General features: G+C 53.1%; 1 protein-coding gene across 5 annotated transcripts in view; it reads right to left on the reverse strand.

Moving 5' to 3' along the window:
- ADAMTS17 (ADAM metallopeptidase with thrombospondin type 1 motif 17) overlaps positions 1–18,482 on the reverse strand; it is a 273,147-nt gene that overhangs the window by 107,741 nt on the left and 146,924 nt on the right. For all 5 annotated transcript variants that reach the window (XM_039844085.1, XM_039844086.1, XM_039844084.1 and 2 more), the window contains exons 14-16: positions 17,345–17,472; positions 10,431–10,551; positions 2,646–2,726 (exon numbers count right to left, since the gene is read on the reverse strand). In XM_039844085.1, the coding sequence (XP_039700019.1) occupies positions 2,646–2,726; positions 10,431–10,551; positions 17,345–17,472 (330 nt within the window). The remainder of the gene's footprint in view (positions 1–2,645; positions 2,727–10,430; positions 10,552–17,344; positions 17,473–18,482) is intronic.

The following is an 18,482-nucleotide window of genomic DNA, read 5'->3' on the forward strand; positions in this document are numbered from 1 at the left end:
ACACGCAAGCTCATTCCTCTGTAAGCATTGTGAGACTCGTCCGCATGCGAAACGAGGATTTTTAGACCTAGAAACTCAACTAGGGCTATTGAGATCATCGCAAAGGCTTTGACCTGATTCCCTCTGTGATGTCTGACGTTCTGATCTGCTGAGGACAATTCTACTTGCTGGCTCTGCCTGGGTCGAGAGATCGGACGTTTTAAAGTGCTGCCCGAAATACAACAGTGCTTTTGCGTATGCTGCTGAGAAGCCATTAGAAGCCTCTCGATGGCTGCAGAGACTCCTGCAGAGACGAAGGTGGGTACCTGCTCTCCCTTGCTACGCGACTGCAGACAAGACGTCCTTAATGACCCAAAACGAGAGGTCACGTGACAGACATCTGTTTTTATCCCAGGCTATTTTTGCTCCCCGCGGATGTTTGCACATTGTCCCCAGACTTCTGGGCACTGTGGGAAAAGGCCGTGAGCCACCCCGGAGAGCGAGAGCCGGGCACTGCTCCTCTCCAGGGCTGGCTGGAGGCCGACGCCCGGCCCTGTCCGCAGGCCCGCCTCCCGCCCGGCGCTGTGCAGAAGCGGGTTCGTTGTGTCTCCTCCCTCCTGGATTCCACTGGAATACTTGACCCACAGTCAACCTACTTCTAATCCTGGCGCTGAGTCAGCTCCTTTTCTATCCACTCGGAGTTCTGCCAGCTCTGTCCTGAGCCGCGGATGCAAACTGCTGAGGCATTTCCTGTTCCAGGTGCTTTCGAGCAGAAAACCAGGCAGCGTGGGCTGGAGGGAGGCGGGGTGAAATGCTTCAGAAACTGCTCCCAGCAAATGTGAAGAGTCGTTCAGAGTGACACGGGGTTGGCTGCCAAAGCACCCAGACCCGAGTGCAAACGAGGCTCTGAACTCACTTTACGTGGACCACCTCTGAGGGTGCCCGTGTGCACACACCGGGCGCTGGGGTACTGGGGTTGCTGGCCGACGAGATAGGGGACCGGGGCTGGCTGCGACCTCCCATGGCGGTCCTGTGCGTCTGGGGAGCTGAGAAGTCGTCCGGAGACACTGAACCCCTCTCTTCTCTCTCCTTGGGGTGGAGGTTTGCTTCTGTGAAGCCCGCACAGGAAGTGGCAGCAATGGGTGGGATTAACGTGTGTCGTCCAATGAAAGGCCGTCCCCATCTGTCAATCTCTGACCACGCTGGAATACCTCAGAGCACGTGGGGGAGGCTCTGCGAACTGCGGCCAAGCCAGACAAAGTGAGGAATTTGGATGAGCGACTGAACCCCCTGGGCCTCAGTTTCCCCTTGGAGAAGTGGGCACAGCAACACTGTGCAGTACATTTGGGGGGCCGGGGTCAGGTCTGCAAGGCATTCCCCTAAGACAGGCGGATGAGGATTATCTTAGCGCCCGCGTTTCCTAACTCTTACATAACAGGATGGCCGTCTTCGTCACAGACTTGCCCAGTCGTGGTTTGTTTTGTGTCTGTCTCGTTAGACTTTGGGCTTCTCAAGTAGAGATCGTTTCAAAGAAGGACTTAGATACTTTAGTGCAGTCTGCAAAGGCAAACATGTGCACGAAGACATAATTTTTCAAAGTCAATGACGACAGTTGAAATAAAAGCGTTTCATGAGTAACTTCGTTCTAGCCCCAAACACTTAATTCTCAAGATAGAAGCGAGCGATCACATCTTACATATCTTTGAAAATCTCAAACAGCACCTTGCAACATAGGCTGACAGATTACAGCATAAGGAAGCTCAGGAGAGGGTTACCTGGGTACGGTATCAGTCACCACGGTTCAAAATCTAACCCAACTCGGGAACATGGGAGCCGGGCTGGCGGGAGGACACGGGTAACAGCGTGTCCCATCCCAGGGAACTAAAGCAGAGGCAGCCGCTGGGCACCCCGCTGGCCACGCGACAGCACCTAACTACCCTGATGTGGGCTACCAGGCTGACCTTCGCGGGGGGCAGTGGGGAGGCTGGGAGTTGAGCTTAGGGTTCACTCAGCGGGTCCTGTGGCTAAGAAGGGGCGTAACAGAGCAGTCCCTCTTAGGCGTAAAGCATGGTTCTGTTGAAGGCGACGAGGACCAGTCTGCAATGGAAGCCCGCCCTTCGGTACACAGACACGGTGTCGGCGTCTAAACTCAACGGAGCTGACCACTGGGAATTTGGGGTACACAGTACTTAGTGAAAATCAGTGTTTCTTGGAATTCCATTAGATTTAGGGCTGTTACTCTTTTTCCAGCTAAAGAGTCACCCCCAAAGCCACCAGCAGCCTACAGGTGCTCCCTGTAAGTTGGGTGAGCACCCACCTGCCCGGGCTAAGGCTGCTGTGAGCTATCCCGGGGTCAGTCTGGGGGACTTATGCTACCCCAGGTCCTCACAACTCCGTTCACTCTTCTGCCACCTTCCTTCCTGTCCAAAGGTGCTGCTCCCCACTGGTCCCCCTCCTTTCTCTCGCTCCCCCGCCTTGGGGGTGGCGGCACGTTAGTCCAATATGATGGCAGCTGTCACACTCTGCTCTGATTCTTATAGCGTCGCACCTAAAATACAAGGATAAAACCAACGATCCGGGAGGACGATGCCGAACCCAATGGCCGGCCTCATCGTCCACGTCAGTTCTCAGAACATGAACCGTGAGTCAAATCATCATCGTTTTACCCAGAAAACTGTGGGCGGGTTTGTCTTCCACCACGCGAATCCTCCGAGCCCCGGCGGGAATGATAGCAGCTTCGATGTAACCTGTAGCAACAAATAACACACAGGTGAACCACACCTGCACCCTCGATCAGAGCCCCAGGCAGCCTTGGCCACCCAAGTCCCCTCTGCCACATCCCCACGGTGATTTCGGAGCCTGCAGGCTGGTACAGCTTTGAGCGATCAAGATGGTCAACTGAGAAAAAGCATCCATCTGCGGCCAGAATCTCTCAGAATCACAGGCCATCTGCATGTGTTCTAGGTTCAACTGCATCCCCCCAAATTTATAGGTTGCAGTCTTAACCCCCTGGGACCTGATTTGGAAATGACGATTAGTAAAGATGAGGCCGCTCTGGAGTGGGGGACCCTAATCCACCGTGACTGGTGTTCTTATGGAAAGGGGAAATTTGAACCTAGAGAGCACGGAGAATAAAAAAAAAGGAAGCAGATATCGGGGTGATGCATCTATAAGCCAGGGCAAGCCAAAGACGACCAGCAAACCACCGCGAGCCAGGAGAGAGGCCTGGGACGGGTCCCTTCTCCCCGCCTCCAGAAGGAGCCAGCCCTGCCGACAACCTGACCTTGGAGCTGTGAGACGTAACCGTCTGTTGCTCACATCGCCCACGTGCAGGACTCGGTAATTGGGACAGCCTGGGACCTTGTATGAAAAGCACGTCCCTGGGAGTGCGGGCACAGAGTGACACCTCTGGACACGTCACCTACTGGAGGTGCCCTCTCTTCGCCGTGCTCTGACGTTTCTCCGAATACCCACCGGTGACAGCAGGACCTCAGCGACTTGCCCTCTGACGGAGGGACAGCCTTACGCACTGCATGCCACGTCTGCCTCCACTGGGGTCACCCCCTGCCCATGCTCTGACCCCAAATGTGCCCAGGACAGCAGGTGGTTGTTAAGGTTCGGGGAGGAAATGACCGAGGCCGCGATGGAGGAAGTCAGCACCGGGCCAGCTGGGCGACCTTATCATGGAAGGAGCCCTGCACGCTGCCGAAATTCTGAAACGCAGGCTGGTGATCATTTGTTTTCATTTTCATTTGGGTTTTGGACAAGGCTAATGAGTTTGCTTCAGCAATTTAGATGCCGATCTCTAATTAAATTATGAATTGTACCCCTGGGGTTCCCCAACGTAGTCAACAGAATCAGGAGGAGAGCTGCAAAAATGAGAGATTTCTGGGCCCAATTATGTAGAGATTCTGGAAATATCTATTTTGAGGGGTTTAATTGCTTATTTTATTACAGTGAAAATGGCTTGTTATTATAAAAAATAACGTACGATAACTCAAACGATGTAAGGGAGAATGCCCAAATCAACCTATTCCGCACTGCACTGAGAAAATTATCCTGGAGGAAGTAATATTTTGGTGACCAGCTTTTTAAGCATCTCTTCAGGGTATAAACATACTCGCGTCATCTTACATGAATAGGATGTTACACGTGGTTTTAAAAGATCAGGGACACCTTTAGCATAGTGAAGACTCTGGCCAGGCAATATGCGCTCAAGGTACAAAACTCAAAAGTTATAATAGGATATAGTTGAAAATACATTGATCTCATAGGACATATCCTACAGTTGTCTACCTTTCGAACACTCTTATCATTTATAATCCTTTGTATACTTTGGCTGGATTTCCACATAGGTAAATGGATATTAGTGTGGAGAATTCAGAGGCCAATCTGATGCTTTCCTAATAAAAGGCTGCCTAAAATTTGGATCGGATGCTCAGAAGATTCTTAGGTTTGTATTAATAATTTCGTAGTTTCGTATTGATGCTTCCTGGGACATAGGGCTATTATATCATTATTACACTTAAATATACTTTTCTGATCTATTCGTTTGGTTTTCTTTTTCAGGGATTCTAACTTATTTATGTTCGGTCTCCATTCTCTCTCACAGTGCCCATTTAATCTCTCCTCTTTTTGATCCTTTGTTCATTTCCATTTTGCAAAGGATTAGTATTTCCTTCCTCCTCATTTCCCCTCAGCTCCGCTAAGTCCTGTTGCATCTCTGTGGCTTCATCGTATCGTCGCATCTGCCTTGAGGTCCTACAGCTCAGCTATGGGTTCTGGCCTTACGGAGTGTTGGGAATTTATGCCAGTAACATCAGCTCACAGTTTCGCTCTAGGAATGCTTCTCTACTTAAAAAGTGTGACGCCACACACACACACACACAGAGTCACCTTTTAGGATTATAGGACTAGGTTTCTCTTAGAGAAATCCATTCCTTCTGAGGGAGTCTGATATAGTAATGTGTCCAAAACGGAGACAAAAATTGTTCAGGGTCGATATGACTAAAACCTTTTTCGGAGGAATCTCCATTCAAATCACCAAACGGAAGAGTTTTGGAAAAGGATCTGCCTGGGGAGCTGGATTATTCTCTGAAAGAAGCCACTGTCACGTGGAGTCTTCCTGTTTTGTGACAAACAAACCTTGGTGTCAGCATCGCAGGCTGCAGAACCTGAGGCAATGGACAGGGCCAGCCTTGGAGGTCCAGATTCACGTTCCGCACCCCTCAGCAAGCGAGTCACAGTTGCCACCAATGCACGGTCACCACTCCTAGTTTTAAGCTTCACTTTGGCACAAGTAGCGACATTGAAAAGGCATCTGTGTTCTCTCCTTTCTCACGTACCCTGGGGTGCAGAGGTCGACGAGCAGTGACGAGCTCAGGGCAGATGCACAAGTCAGGGGGAGCTCATCCTCAGGTGACCTCTGAGCACTGAGGCAGGGGCGTTGTTGCCGTGTATAGGCTCTGGTAAACTTTCTTCATGGAAATGGGGGAGACCAAGAAAACAGTAACCCGTCTCCTGAAAGGCAGGTCCTCTGTTCACGAACCAGTAAACCATCTCTAACTCACTGTTCTCTTTCCGGTGGCCCCTGTTCTGACTCAGAGCTCAGAAGCCCCCCAAGGATTGGTGTAAAGAGCAACCAGGAAGCACAAGAGTCCCATCACCAAACCCAAAGGCGGCTCGTCGTCCCTCAGACCAGATGTCACCCGATGCAGACACCAGACACCATCATGTTGATCGGACATGAACTAATTAAAGAGGAGATTTACTCTTAAGAATTCATAAGACAGAGTCATGTTTTAGGTAAGCTAGCAAGACGTTATCTTGGAAATAATTTCCCATTCTAGTCTCTGCCATTAAGCTGAGATATCCAGTTAGAGGGACACGATTTGGTTTCATGAGGAAGCCACGGATAAAATTCAATGCCTTTGCCATTGTTCTAGAATGTGCCATTTTTGCCTTAGAGATAAGTTAGTGAGAAGAAACTTCAGAGTGAGGTTGACCTAAAACTTGTCTCAAATCTTCTAAATATTAATATTAGCTGGTTAATATTAATTAGACCATTAATATTAGACCGTTAATGAGACCATTTCTCTGTGAAGGAATTTTTAGTTGAATATCCCAAGTGGAAGATTTGTGGGTCGGGGGTAAACTGTCACATTTCTTTCCCTTGTGTTTTCAGTAGCACTAACTTTTTTGGAAGAAAATCATTTTGCTGGTGACGTGCCATGCCGGAACACAGGTAAAACTCTGACTATGTGGCCTGGGACCTTTTCCCCAGGTTATATCGCATATATCAATAATTTTTTAAAAATCAAAGATTTTTTTGGTAACTAACTCATATTTAAAGAGATTTTTGTAATAAGTTGATATATTTCCATTTTTACAAAAGTTGTTCATGAGAACATGACTATGTTTGTGTTTTCCCTAAAGATTGTTTTGGGTCAAATTGCAAGGAACTCATTGCTTGGGAAGCCCATGAGACTAAGTTGATACTCTCGCCCACCCCTCAGGGTGTGGGGTCCACACGGATGGGTCAAAAAGGCCACGGTTTTTTTCTCCAGCAGGAGGACCAGGAGGGTGTCGCATACCCCCAACCCTGTAATCTGCAAACTCTCCTGTGCAGGGAAGTGCCATCTGTGGCTAAATGTCCTGGCACGTCGTAGCGTTTTCTGCTAAAGAAACAGGTGTGGCCGAGGAGACCAAAGATGTATCCCTGGCACAGTGACATGCTTCCGTCGGCCCCCAATCCTGTGACCCTATCTGGGACAGCTTTAAAATTGATTTTATCTTATCGTTTTTTTGGCAGTCCGTCTTCAACATCGATTATCCATGAGCAGTACATGGACCGTGTGATTATCCGTGGCTTCGCGCATGCCTTGTTCCCGCTGACCTCCTGGGAAACGTCTGGGCGTGTAAGCGAGGCAAGCACCCACACCAGGCACGTCACCGCCACGCCGTGCATAACACCCGAACGTCTTACACGAGAAACACCTGGGAACAGCCTTTGCCATCACACACGTGGACACCTTCATGCAAAGATCATTCCTGACTGAGAAAAAGAAATACATCGTGGTTGGTTCACGGGCATGTTTCAGGAACCGATCACAGCGGAGACGAGCGTCGTCATGTGTCATGGCCACGCAGTGGTAATGCCCCACGGAACCTTCATCCGCCACACCCGGAGGCTGGAGCGCAGAGCCTGGCATGTGGCACGGGCTCTAGGGGTGAGCAGTGAACAAATGCGTGACGTGCGAATCTATCTGCCTTCAAAAGGGACAGATGATGTCACCTCCCCTTTTGAGAATCATTGATCGAGAGGGTTCTAAGAACGAAGTGCAAAGGGATTCACGGCCCATAGGCACCAGGGTTGGTCCTCGGTGGAGACTCCAACCCAGGTGTGTCCTGGATGTCCCTGGCAGCGGCCAGCTTTCAGTGTCAAGGACGGCACGGAATAAACACAGTAATGTTAAAATGACAACTTAACGAATGAAGGGAAAGCATCACGCCTACTTTCAAATCACTAAATTCAAAGACACTTAGCTATTCATCTCTACTGAAGGCTTGAGCGTGAAGCCTGCTCATCAGAAAAGCGGCTTGCCAGCCAGTTCTAGCCCGCTGCTTCCACAGGCGAGCTGCCGAGGGCTTCATTTATCTGCTCTAGATGCTCAGCTCAAGGATTTAGGTAAAAAGGCCCAGAAGAGTTCAAGCAAGGGTCAGGATTTCATATTACTGGGCAAAAAGCCTGCGCTGGATTGCTTTTTATCTTTCTGGTCTGGTATTTCTCTCTGATATTCGCCCTTAAGGGTGATGAGACATTCCTCCTTTGGAGTGGGAAAGAGATGAAAGTGACTTTCCTGTCTAAACTGCCAGGATGAGCAGGCCACCCGGCCACACCCGGAGTCGCCTAGATGTCACGTGACCCGGGCCTTTATTCCACTTCTAAGCGGAGCTTTTCCTTCAGCCTGAAACGTCCCCCCCGGCCCCCGCCCACTGTCAGTTGATTCCTACCTGTCCTTTAGTGCTCAGGGGCCACCCTCAGCTGCCTGGGGCCCTGCATGAGGCACCCCGCTGAAATTGGGCCCTCCACCACCCCCGCTGAGCTGCCGCTGCCTCACACCGGGACTCAAGCCGTTTGCCTGGGTGTCCCTGCCCTGGACGGTGACCGATGTGGTGACGGCTAAGTTTTAACTCTGTATCCCTCATGCCTAAGATGTGGCTGCGCTGGGTGAATGTCTGCGGGGTGAGTGGACTCATGGGTGACCGTGCCAGGCTCTCTGCACGTGGGTGTTCCAGAAGGGTAGACCACGACGACAGGTCTGCTTGATGAATCTATCAGCGACAGACAGCCGGTGGTTCACGCAGGTGTGAGCGAGCATTCCACTCACACCTTCAAAGAACAGGGTACACGCTGACGCGAGTTCAGGCTCACAGACCCCAAACGTGAGGATTTAGGGGGCAAAAACAGCTTTAGACTTTAAAATGAAGGTGAGACATTTGGCGACCGCTCAGAATGACTGAACTTGAACAGGCGGGCGAAGCCGGCGTGGACTTAGATGTCCCTGAAGCTGGGGGAAAGCACACTGAGCCACAGACCGGGTGGGGGCAGCTACCCCCACGAGGCTCCTGTGGAGGACCGGCCGCCACAGCCACAGAGGCCTGGACTCGCCAGGAGGAGGGCTGCACGTGCTCACCTACCGCCTCCTGTGCCCAGGTGGGGCCGGGCATGGGGCGGGGTGGAGACAGGGGAGAGGAGGAAGGGACGTCACCGTGGATGGAAGAGTGGCTCTGCCCACGTCACACTGTGGATCAGACACTGGGAAAAGAGAGGGCGCTTCGGCCCGATCTGGGCTCCCTCGTAAGGGAGCCGCGTTGCTGCCCACGGGGGAGGTTTTCAGAGGTGTGTGTGGGGGGCGGGGCACGGCCTTGCTGCCCGCCTTCCCCAGAGCGAGCAGTCGCAGCCGACGCCGTGTATGGGAGCTCAGCACGATGTTCAGTGTTTAAGTAAAGGGTTCTAGCGCTTCCCTTTATAAATAAATTTCTAGAAATCAACCGCAAGCCCTTCCCAGCTGCAGGGGTTTTACTCCTAAGCGCCTTTGCTGACATGGCCGCGGCAGGCAAGGTGAAAGTCTCGTGCGAACCGGTGCTGGGGTCCAGACAGAGAAAATGGTGTCAGATATGTCAAAACAAATAACAGAAATCGCCAGAGTTGCAGAGCAGCGTTGCCCAAGAGGGCTTTCTGCAATGACAGACGTCTCTGCGATGCCCAACACGAGAGCCACTGGCCACATCATCGCCTTCACACGCTGCCTCAGAGGCCACGCGGCAGGCGCAGGCTGTCACACAGCTTCCTGTTTTGCAGACTGGACACCTGTCTAAAATCCTGAAACCAGCCCTTACTTGACCCGAGACGTCATTTTAAAATTGAATTTTGCGCTCGCCCAGGAATCGGCTTGCACGGGATCCTGCAGAGTTTTTGCAAAGGCTGCCTGTTTCCACGAAGCTTGGGGAAGCCACGGTCTTCCACGCACAGGAGGAAAGGGGGAGCGTGCAGACCCTCCTCTGCACCTTGTCCGTGGGGCCTGTTCTGTGGGACAAGGAACTGTGGGTGGAACCGAGCCGAAAAGCTTCTACACAAAGCAGGAAAACCAGAAGAGAAGATTTTTAGCTCGGTTCCATCCAGTATTTTATCGTGGTGACATCTCTCTCAGTGACACTGGGTGAGTGGACAGTCACGAAAGCTTCGAGAAGCACTCACCCGCAGGATGATGTGCCTGCCTCACGCCCCCCTCAGTAAGAAGCGACCTGAAGCTTCTCTGCCATCATGAGCTGGTGTCCGTCAGGACGGAGGCCAGACACCACCTCCCACCTCTGGGCGACGGGCCCGCAGCTGCGAAGGGCCCGAGCACAAAGACTCAGGGCCACGCCGTGCTGGGGCCGTCTGCATCAGGGACAGGAGACTCAGCCCGCAGGCAGACGGCGGAGACTTCTCAGACACGCCAGAACCTTTAGGGACGTGCGTAAATGTCTCCTACCTTCACTGGATTAAATCTCAGAACTAGAGAAAACCTCTTCCATCTCCAGGTAAAAACTACACAGCAAAGTGTCTGTGCCGCCTCCTCTGAGTGCACGTCCCCAGATGGGCGGACACGAAGCCACAAGGCGCCTGGTCGGGCAGCTGCCCCGGCATTCGCGGACCACAGGTCTGCTCTGCTGAGTGCCACCGGCGGACTATTCAGTCCGAGGGACCTAAAGACCTCGTTCTGGCTAAAATGTCCTTCAGTCATTGTGACACTGCAGTACCAGGTCACCTACCCGCCATCGACCGGCCCTTAATTGTGAACTGCAGGAAAGACATGTCACCATCGGTTTCCGGGCACAGAAAGTAAAACCCGCGACGCACGTCGGTTGCCTTGTCGCTGCAGCTGCCCCGTGGGCCTCGCACTCACCTGTCCCCCGAGAGTGGCTGAAGTCGCCCTTCACCACGCGGCAGGTCCTGCCGTCCCCGCTGCAGACCCCGCACCGGTCTTCCTTGGCCGCTGACCCGATGATGCCATCACAGCCGATTTTCTACATGACCAGAGAGCCGGGTTATTCTGGGTTCCGGACCCCGAGGGCTTTTAAAGAGGGGGCCTGTCGGACTGACTCCCCCAAAAGTGCCTGGGGCCCATGACACTTTCAGAGGCCTGAGAACGTATTTTACTTTAAAACCAGAGAAAAAAAAACGAAAGGCATCCAGCTCGTATATGTGTCATTACACCCACAAGTCATCAGATATTCTTTTGTATTTGTGACAGAAGGGAGCCCACGGAAGTGTCCCCGATGGCCCAGTCTGGAGCTGTCCGAGGAGGGAGTAGCCAGCTCCCACGCATCACCCGGTGTGGCCACAATTTCACACGTGGCACGTCCCCCTCGGCGCTCTGTGGGTCACCTGTTCCTTGGCTGAAACAGCCAACAGTGTCTGAAGACACAGCAGAAACCACCCTGACTCTTCTGTGGACGTCCGGGAGCCGGAGCTCATTCAGGCGTGGCTGGGAATGAGCCCCCCAATTCTCAGGGAGACCAAGCCCAGGAAGGGCCCCCACCTCTCAGACCTTCAACAGGCTTGTCTGAGGGCCGAGGAGGGGAGCCCCGACCCCAGGTGGGTCTGGGCAGCACAGCCCAAGTCACTTCATGAAAAGTTGGAAAAGGCTGTGAATTTATTTTTCCTTAAAAAAAAAAAAAAAAGGCACAAGAATCTTGTATTCTGCAAAGCATCATGACTAAGTTTGTTATGATACATAGCGAGTGTGTAATGTTCGACTAGCTGAATTGCTTAAATGTCCCTGCACGTTTTCTCCCTAAAACAAACTTTTTGGAACAAGAGCTGGGTTTTCCCACTGCCCTGTACCTGTGCCAGGTGTCTCAGCTCTTCCCTGTCGTGCCTGGACGGGCGCTGGCAGGGTGCTGCCCTCCTCACGCCCCGCTCCCAGCCCAGGGACCAGGCGCCGAGCAGAGCTGGCTCAGCAGCGGACTCCCCGGAGGACACTCGGCCCCCGGTCACCAACGTAGAATCCTCCGCTCCGTGACGGCCGTGGCTCGTCCGCATGACGACGTACCTGTCCGCCAGGAGCGTGTCGGACACAGACTGCAGGGCCCGGCCCAAGACCCGATCCAGCAGGCCTGAGGGGGCTCTAGGGCCTGCACTTCTCACAGGTTCCCTGCTACATTGCGTGGGGACAGCGACCCTCCTGGTCCTGCTCACCACTGAAGGCCCAGCACGTGGAAGGCACTCAGGAAATCCTGGAGGGATGAATAAATCGCGTCACCCCGTGGACTCTTAAGTCCAAACCGACTGCCCCGCTCTCCGTCACGCCTTCGCCTTGGTCGTGGGTTCACAGAGTCTGACCTTCCCGACACAGCGTCTGTGCACAGGGGACGGTGTCTTGTAATTCTTTGTCTTCGTGTCTCCCAGGCCGTTACACGCAGTGGCCAGCGTGTTGCTCAGCACGTAATACGTGTTGAGTAAATGCATAAAAATGACGTCCTCTCGACAAGCTGGGACCTGGGCAAAACTGGGAGTAGGAGACTTTGGATTTCAAACGGGTCGCCTGCCTCTCTCTTCCGTGCCCCCAGCCGGCCGGCCTGCGGCCACGTTGCCTCCTGCCCCAGCGCTGTGGTCCAGTCCTGTCGCATCTGAACCGAGACTTTCTCGTTCAGGTTGTGGTGGTCTCCGTCTCGGTCTTGTTTTCTGGCTGGGAGAAGAGGCACCTGCCACCTCCCACTACGGCCTCATTCTCTTCCGTTGTGGGGACGCCACTGGCTTCTTGCTTTAAGCTGAACTGGACGCTTTCAGCCAGTGGCACCGCCCTCGTCCCATTGCCCAGGCTCCTGGTCGGTCCCATCATTTCCTGCAGCCCTCAGTTCCCTCTTAACTTCATCCTCGTTTTGCTAAACGACACGCCATCTCCTCAGAACGGATGCCTGGAAAATAAAACTTCGGATCTCTTTTGTGTCTCAAAATTATTCTATTTTGCTCGCATGCTTAGTTGATGATTTAGCTGCAGAATTCTATAATTATCTCAATTTTTTAAAAAATATTTTTTGCCAGGGTCAGTGTCTCTGTTTGATTTTCTTGGTCTTTCTCATTTCTGCTGCTGGTTTTCCTAGAATAGCGGATCATCTCTGGTTGACCACTGTGATTTGAGAAGGAGGCACAGGGAGGCCGCCCAGGGCGCTCTACGTTGAGGGTGGGGGTGTTTCCTGGTACACTTCCATCCAGGACTGGTGGGAGGGAAGCTGGCATCTACCCAAACCCAGAAGGGTGAGCGCCATGCTCAAGCACCGAGGTCACACGCCTGACCCAGCTGTCTGTGAACAGTCTGTCACACAGCACTGCACAGGGGCCCCCCAATAGTTTGCCTGATGATAATCACCGCACAGCCCGCTAAGCTCTAAGTGCGGAGCGAGGCATGGTCAGCCATACTGGCGAGTCCGAGTCATCTCGATTTCAGCCAACTCCTCGCTCTCGCCCCACTTCCCAAATCCTGGACTCCCTCAAGCATTCTGCTTTCTCTTTGGCTGTGACCCTCCACTGGTTCCAGTTCCGGCCTCTGCTGCTTTGCTCCCGCCATCAAACTTCCGCCCACTTCCGTCTTCCAGAGAGAGGTGGCGTCACTGGCCACAGGGTGACCTCCGCTTCTCCGCATCACTGAGTCTGTCTATGCCGCCTCTGCCGTTGGCCGAGTGGGGTCCCAGGATGGAGGAGAGAGCATGTGGCTCAGTGCTGTCGCCACCCAGAAGTTGGCATGGGGGGTTAATTAAATAAAAGGGGTGTGGGGAGTGACTTCAGAGTTTTAGGTCTGCTGTCAATAAAGGTCTGGCACCAACAGTCACACCCTTCGGAGATGTCAGCTTCGGGGTCACGCTGTGAAGCGTGGCAGCAACCAGGAGGGCGCTGTTGAAATACAGCCGGTCGCTTTTCCTGCATGCTTGTTACCCCTCCGTTACAGTCATTCTGCTGGCCGAACAGACCACTGTACGCAAAATTGGGAGGCCAGTAAGTTCTGGACAAAGCGAACGGCCCGCCAAAATGGGCTCCGGATTCCAGAAGCGCCGAAGTCCTGAGATCACGTCCCCCAGCCTCTCGGGCATCCACTGTTTTGTTTTTGCTTTCTCTTTCCAGTTTGAGATCAAAAGCTGTCCTCCACGCCAGCTCCTGGAGGAACACAGATAATCAGACACCAGCCCTCCCCTGAAGAAGCTTACAGGCTCTGAAGATGTTTCATTTTGGTTTGGTGTCCATCGAGCTCAGGACAGGTATACAGAGTCGAGTCCCAAAGAAGTGTGCCCCTCAGTGGAGCGTGTCAGCTGCACGTGTACACGAGCCGCTAAGGCCCTACAGAAACGCCAACCAAGCACGTTGGGGTCTGTCTGTCAATCTGACTCACCCATGGAAGGCCAGTGGCTCCGAGGCAAGGTGTCCATTAGAGGCCTGTTAACTCGATTTCTTTGCTTCCGGAGGCCAGCGGGAGGAATTATTAATGATGGGGCTCCTGATTTATAGGGACTCGCTGAAAAATAGACAATGTTTGTGTTCCTTCCCTCAACTTGCTCCCGCTTTTACGAGCGCTGTTAAGTTCCATTTCGGCATGTTAAGTAATTTGTGACTCACTGAAATGAAACTTAACTCGGGCCTCATAAAAACAGAGTAAGATGGTATTTCCGTGTTTCATGTTATGGTTTGAATCAGCCTGCTATTTGGAGCTTACTGGAACCTGCTCGAAATGCCCTTTTGGATTCTCTTGTCTCTTCCATTCCCTACCAACGAGTTACTGTGTTTTTCAAAATTTCCCAGAACTCCTTCTGTTACCCCCAAAGAGCAAAATTTATAGCTGATGGGGCGAGAAGGAAAAGCTGGTAGTTAAACCATGGCAATGTTTCTGTAAGTGCTGTCCGATGTAAAATGTGGATGATTTCTGCCTTGCATCCATCATCATTAACACGTTTCTATCGACAAACAGGTACAGACAGACTCTCTGCTCGTAAATTCGAGATTTTTTTGTTGTTGTTATTATTACTCTTACTATTTATCTCTTTAACCGATTTTCCTTGCCTTACTCATTCTCAAGTACCACAGGAATCCAGAACATTCTGCTTTGGCAATGACTATACGTAGGCATAAATGCTGTATTTGTATTTAATTTCTTCTAATCTTGTTTACCTATGCTCGATTTTGTTATAAAAATTCACAAACTATGACTTTACTAATTTGGATTTTCGGGAGAACTGACTTAACAGTGGGGCTTAAAGTTAACGTTCACAGTTTCTCTCTGAAGAGTGACTACCGTTAGAAAAATTACAGGTGGTATTTTTAGCTTGCTTCAGAAAGCGAGTTGTTTCTCAACATTTTAATCTCGTGAGGTGCTTGCAGGGAGCTGCTGCCACCCCCCACCAGGACCTTCTGCTAGGACCGGTGGGCTGCCTGGGGGCAGCGGGGCACTGGGGGGCACGTGTGCAAAGGAGATAGCACTTCCAAGAACTGGCAGGGGGGTGTCTCCATCAGCAGCGGGGTGTCAGAGACCACCAGCCTCCTGCCCGCGGGAGAGCCCTGTGAAGGGTGTCATAGTGTGCCCTCTAGTGCCAGCCTCAGGGCAGGGGTCAGTAAATGCAACGAGGGCAGCAGCGGAGGCGCTGAGGGAGCAGACTGGAGGGTGGGGCCGGGGGGACATCTGGGAGTGAGAGGCAAGTGTGCCCGTGTCAGTCCCGTCCTACCCCAGCGCAGGACAGGCTCTGGCTCGATGGCCCTAGAACCATAGACTTAGAGCTGTTAAAATGCCTCGAGTGGCATCTCATCCCTGTGGTGCTGACTAAACCTCTGTTGTCACAACACAGGGACAGTCCCCTAACTGAAAAGGCTGCGATTTGAACCGGGGAAGGGGCCTGCCGGCACCGGTCACTTAGAGCTGAAATCGTGTCTGGCCACATGACACGGCCCCCACTGGCCACAAAATTTCAGGATTCTTAGAAATGCCTGATGCTGGCAAAGGCTGGAGGTGGCTGGTGCTGCCCTCAAGGGTCTGAGCGCCTTTACCTGGGAGGGAGTCAGTGGAGGAGGCGCGGTTCAGGGAGGAGACGCAGCCTGCGCCTGGCTTGCCAGCGTCAGCAATGTCTCCTTTCAGTAATTAACAGTAAGACGTGAGTCCGCACAGGCCCTGCACGTTCTTTGCTCCGAGGTGGCAGCCCTGGGGGCCAGCTCCGGCTCCCTCCACCCCTGTCCCTGGGAAGATGCTTTGCCAAGACTCCGGGCACCAGGCGTCCATCACCCTCACACGTCTGTGTCTGATAACAACGCCAGGCCGTGCCAAAGGAGTCTGGCTGTCGCTCAGCTTTTCCCTGAAAAAGCCCAGTTTGGGACTAGTGTGGACGTCACAGGGAACAAACCCGCGAGGGCTGAAATGGCCTCAGGAATCATCGGAGAAGCTGTCTCTATGTGTGTCTTCCCGCCTGTCCGCTGTCTACACCGCCTTCCACTCACTCTCCACGCCCTGTGGGCTTCGCCCCAGGACGGGGGGTGAAGTGGAGAGAACGAACCCGTCTGCTGCCCTTGGGGGGCAAGCGGGCCCCAGACTTGGGGCAGGATTGTGGCACGGCTGCAGTTAAGGGGGGACGGCAGTGTCTCTCCCCTGTGACCCCTGGAATTTACAATTTTTCAAATGTTTTTGACATTTCGCTGAAATTGAGTGTTCGAGATGAGTGTCACCTTCAGGACATGTGGGAACTCTGAAGCACACGCAGCCACGTGACTCCTGGAAAGCGGTTTCTCTTTTCCTGGTGAAAATCAGAAGCCCCCTCAGGGGTATCTGACGAGCAGACGCCTTGTTTAGGCTCAGGTCAATGGAGGCAAAACGAGGAAAAACAAAAACTGGAGGAATGATCTGGTTTCCCGTCGATGACAAATGTGTGACAGTCCTGATACCCATCCGCCTACTTGGGGCCCGGAGGACGGTGGCCTCCTCCAGCTCTTGGTGGCTCCCCTGCTAAGGACAGGGCCGAGGGAGCTTGACCGTGGGATGGTGACGTGTCCTAGGCTGGGGGAGGGAGCTTTCTGGGGCTCTCACGGGCCTTCGGGAACGAGGGCACGTCTGGCACGTCAAGGTGGCGTCACTTGGACCACACCCCTTTGGGCAGTGGAAATACTCAGCCTCCAGACCCCCACCTTAACCCCGGCCACTGCACAGCAGAGGGCGCCCATCCTGACGGACAAACGGGCAGAATACCAGCTACACCAGGCCCGCGGGGGGCCGGGCTACAGGTCCGCCCCAGCTCAGGTACATTTAACACAGATGGAAGGTGATTTCCTTCCCTTTCTCTTATTTGTCTTCTTAAACGACACGTATCATTGTTCTAATGCGTCACGGACATCTAACAGTGGCATGGATCTGGGGACTATAGTCCAGCGGGTGTAGTGGTCCCCCAAAACCAAGCACCTTTAGCTCCCCGGGTGCCATCTGCAAAGACATCTGCTTAGATCTACTATATTTTTTGTAGCGAAACAGGGCAGAGCTCGTCCAAAACCGCGTGTTCACAAACACCCTCCTGTCTTGCCTTAGCATTCCACCTGTACTTCCCTTTGTCACAATGTCTAAAGTTATTTAAACATTTTTGAGATTATCACGTTGCCACAATTCATTCAGGCACCCCAACTGGAGGTGAGCTTCACGCTCTGTCCAGCTTGCAGGAGGCAGCACCCCTGGCACCTTCTTAAAAAAATACCCATCCCTCAGGCCTCCCAACTCCTGGACCCTGCCCGACTCCAAGCGCCTCTGGCGAGAGGAAGCCTCCTCGCCGAGGCCCCACCGAGGACACAAGGAAAACGAGTCACCTGGCACCTGCCGTGCACGCAGAGGTCGGTCTCGTAGGGCCCGCAGGGTGTGCCGTCCAGGACCCTGTCGGCCACCAGCAGCGGGGAGTCCTTGCCCAGAGGCGAACAGTACAGTTCACACGGCTTATCTGAGGAGGGAAAGGGGTGAGAGTTGGCGTGAGAAGGGGCGTGTGAGCCATGCCGGGGGCAGGTGATGGTTTTGCAAAGGAACTTCCCGAGAGAGCAACAGCGACACCTTTGTGGGGCCTCTGTCCCCCAGTGGGTCCTTGCAGAGGTCCTGGGGGAGCAGCAGCAGGGGTAGAGAGAGTCCTCTGGAGAGGGTATGACCTCAGAGGACCTCGCCATCCCAGCTAGAAAGTTCTCACTAGGGCAGGTATGCTGTCTCACCCAGAGTCTGGGGCTTTTGTGATGGAATGGCACTCGCAAAACCAGCGGTCCCCAACCTTTCTGGCACCAGGGACTGGTGCGCCTATGAGGATCTAATGCCTGATGACTCTAGGTGGAGCTGAGGCGGTGATGCTGGCGCCGGGGAGCGGCTGCACGTACAGATGGAGCTTCGCTCGCTCGCCCACCACTCACCTCCCATTGGGCAGCCTGGTTCCTAACAGACCATGACCAGTACTGGTCCGTGGTCCAGGGGACCCCTGCGCGAAACCAGTACTGTCTTCAGCAGCCTCGCATGGCTCCTCCCCAATGGAGCTCTCTGATCAACTTGCTCGGTGGGAAGTGTCATCTTAGAACACCAGAGAGAGGTCTTCTGAGGTCATAAAGAAGGGCCCCTTGGCCAAAGCAGTTTGAAAACTGTGGATTTAATAACATTTAAACTCAAGTGCTGCATCGATACTTGGAACGAGGGAGCTTAGAGGTGATTTTTTCGACAGCAGCAATAAAGCTGATGATGGCGACGGTGATGATAAAATTATAAGTATCTACCACGTGCCGGGCAGCAGACTAAGCAGCGTCTGCACTGCAGGTGTGTGCGGTCACTGTCCTGTTTTACAGATGAGCACGCGCGCGGCTCAGGGTGTGCACCGCTGCCTGGAGTCCCTCGACCTCTTAGTTTTACCCCGATTTTCTTTCCACCACCATTTTTTTTTTTTTAACTCTAAATGGAGAAGAACTCTGGGGGCCGAAAATA

The sequence above is a fragment of the Pteropus medius genome, unplaced genomic scaffold (genome assembly GCF_902729225.1).
Source record: "Pteropus medius unplaced genomic scaffold, Ma_sr-lr_union100, whole genome shotgun sequence".
Lineage (NCBI taxonomy): Eukaryota > Metazoa > Chordata > Mammalia > Chiroptera > Pteropodidae > Pteropus > Pteropus medius.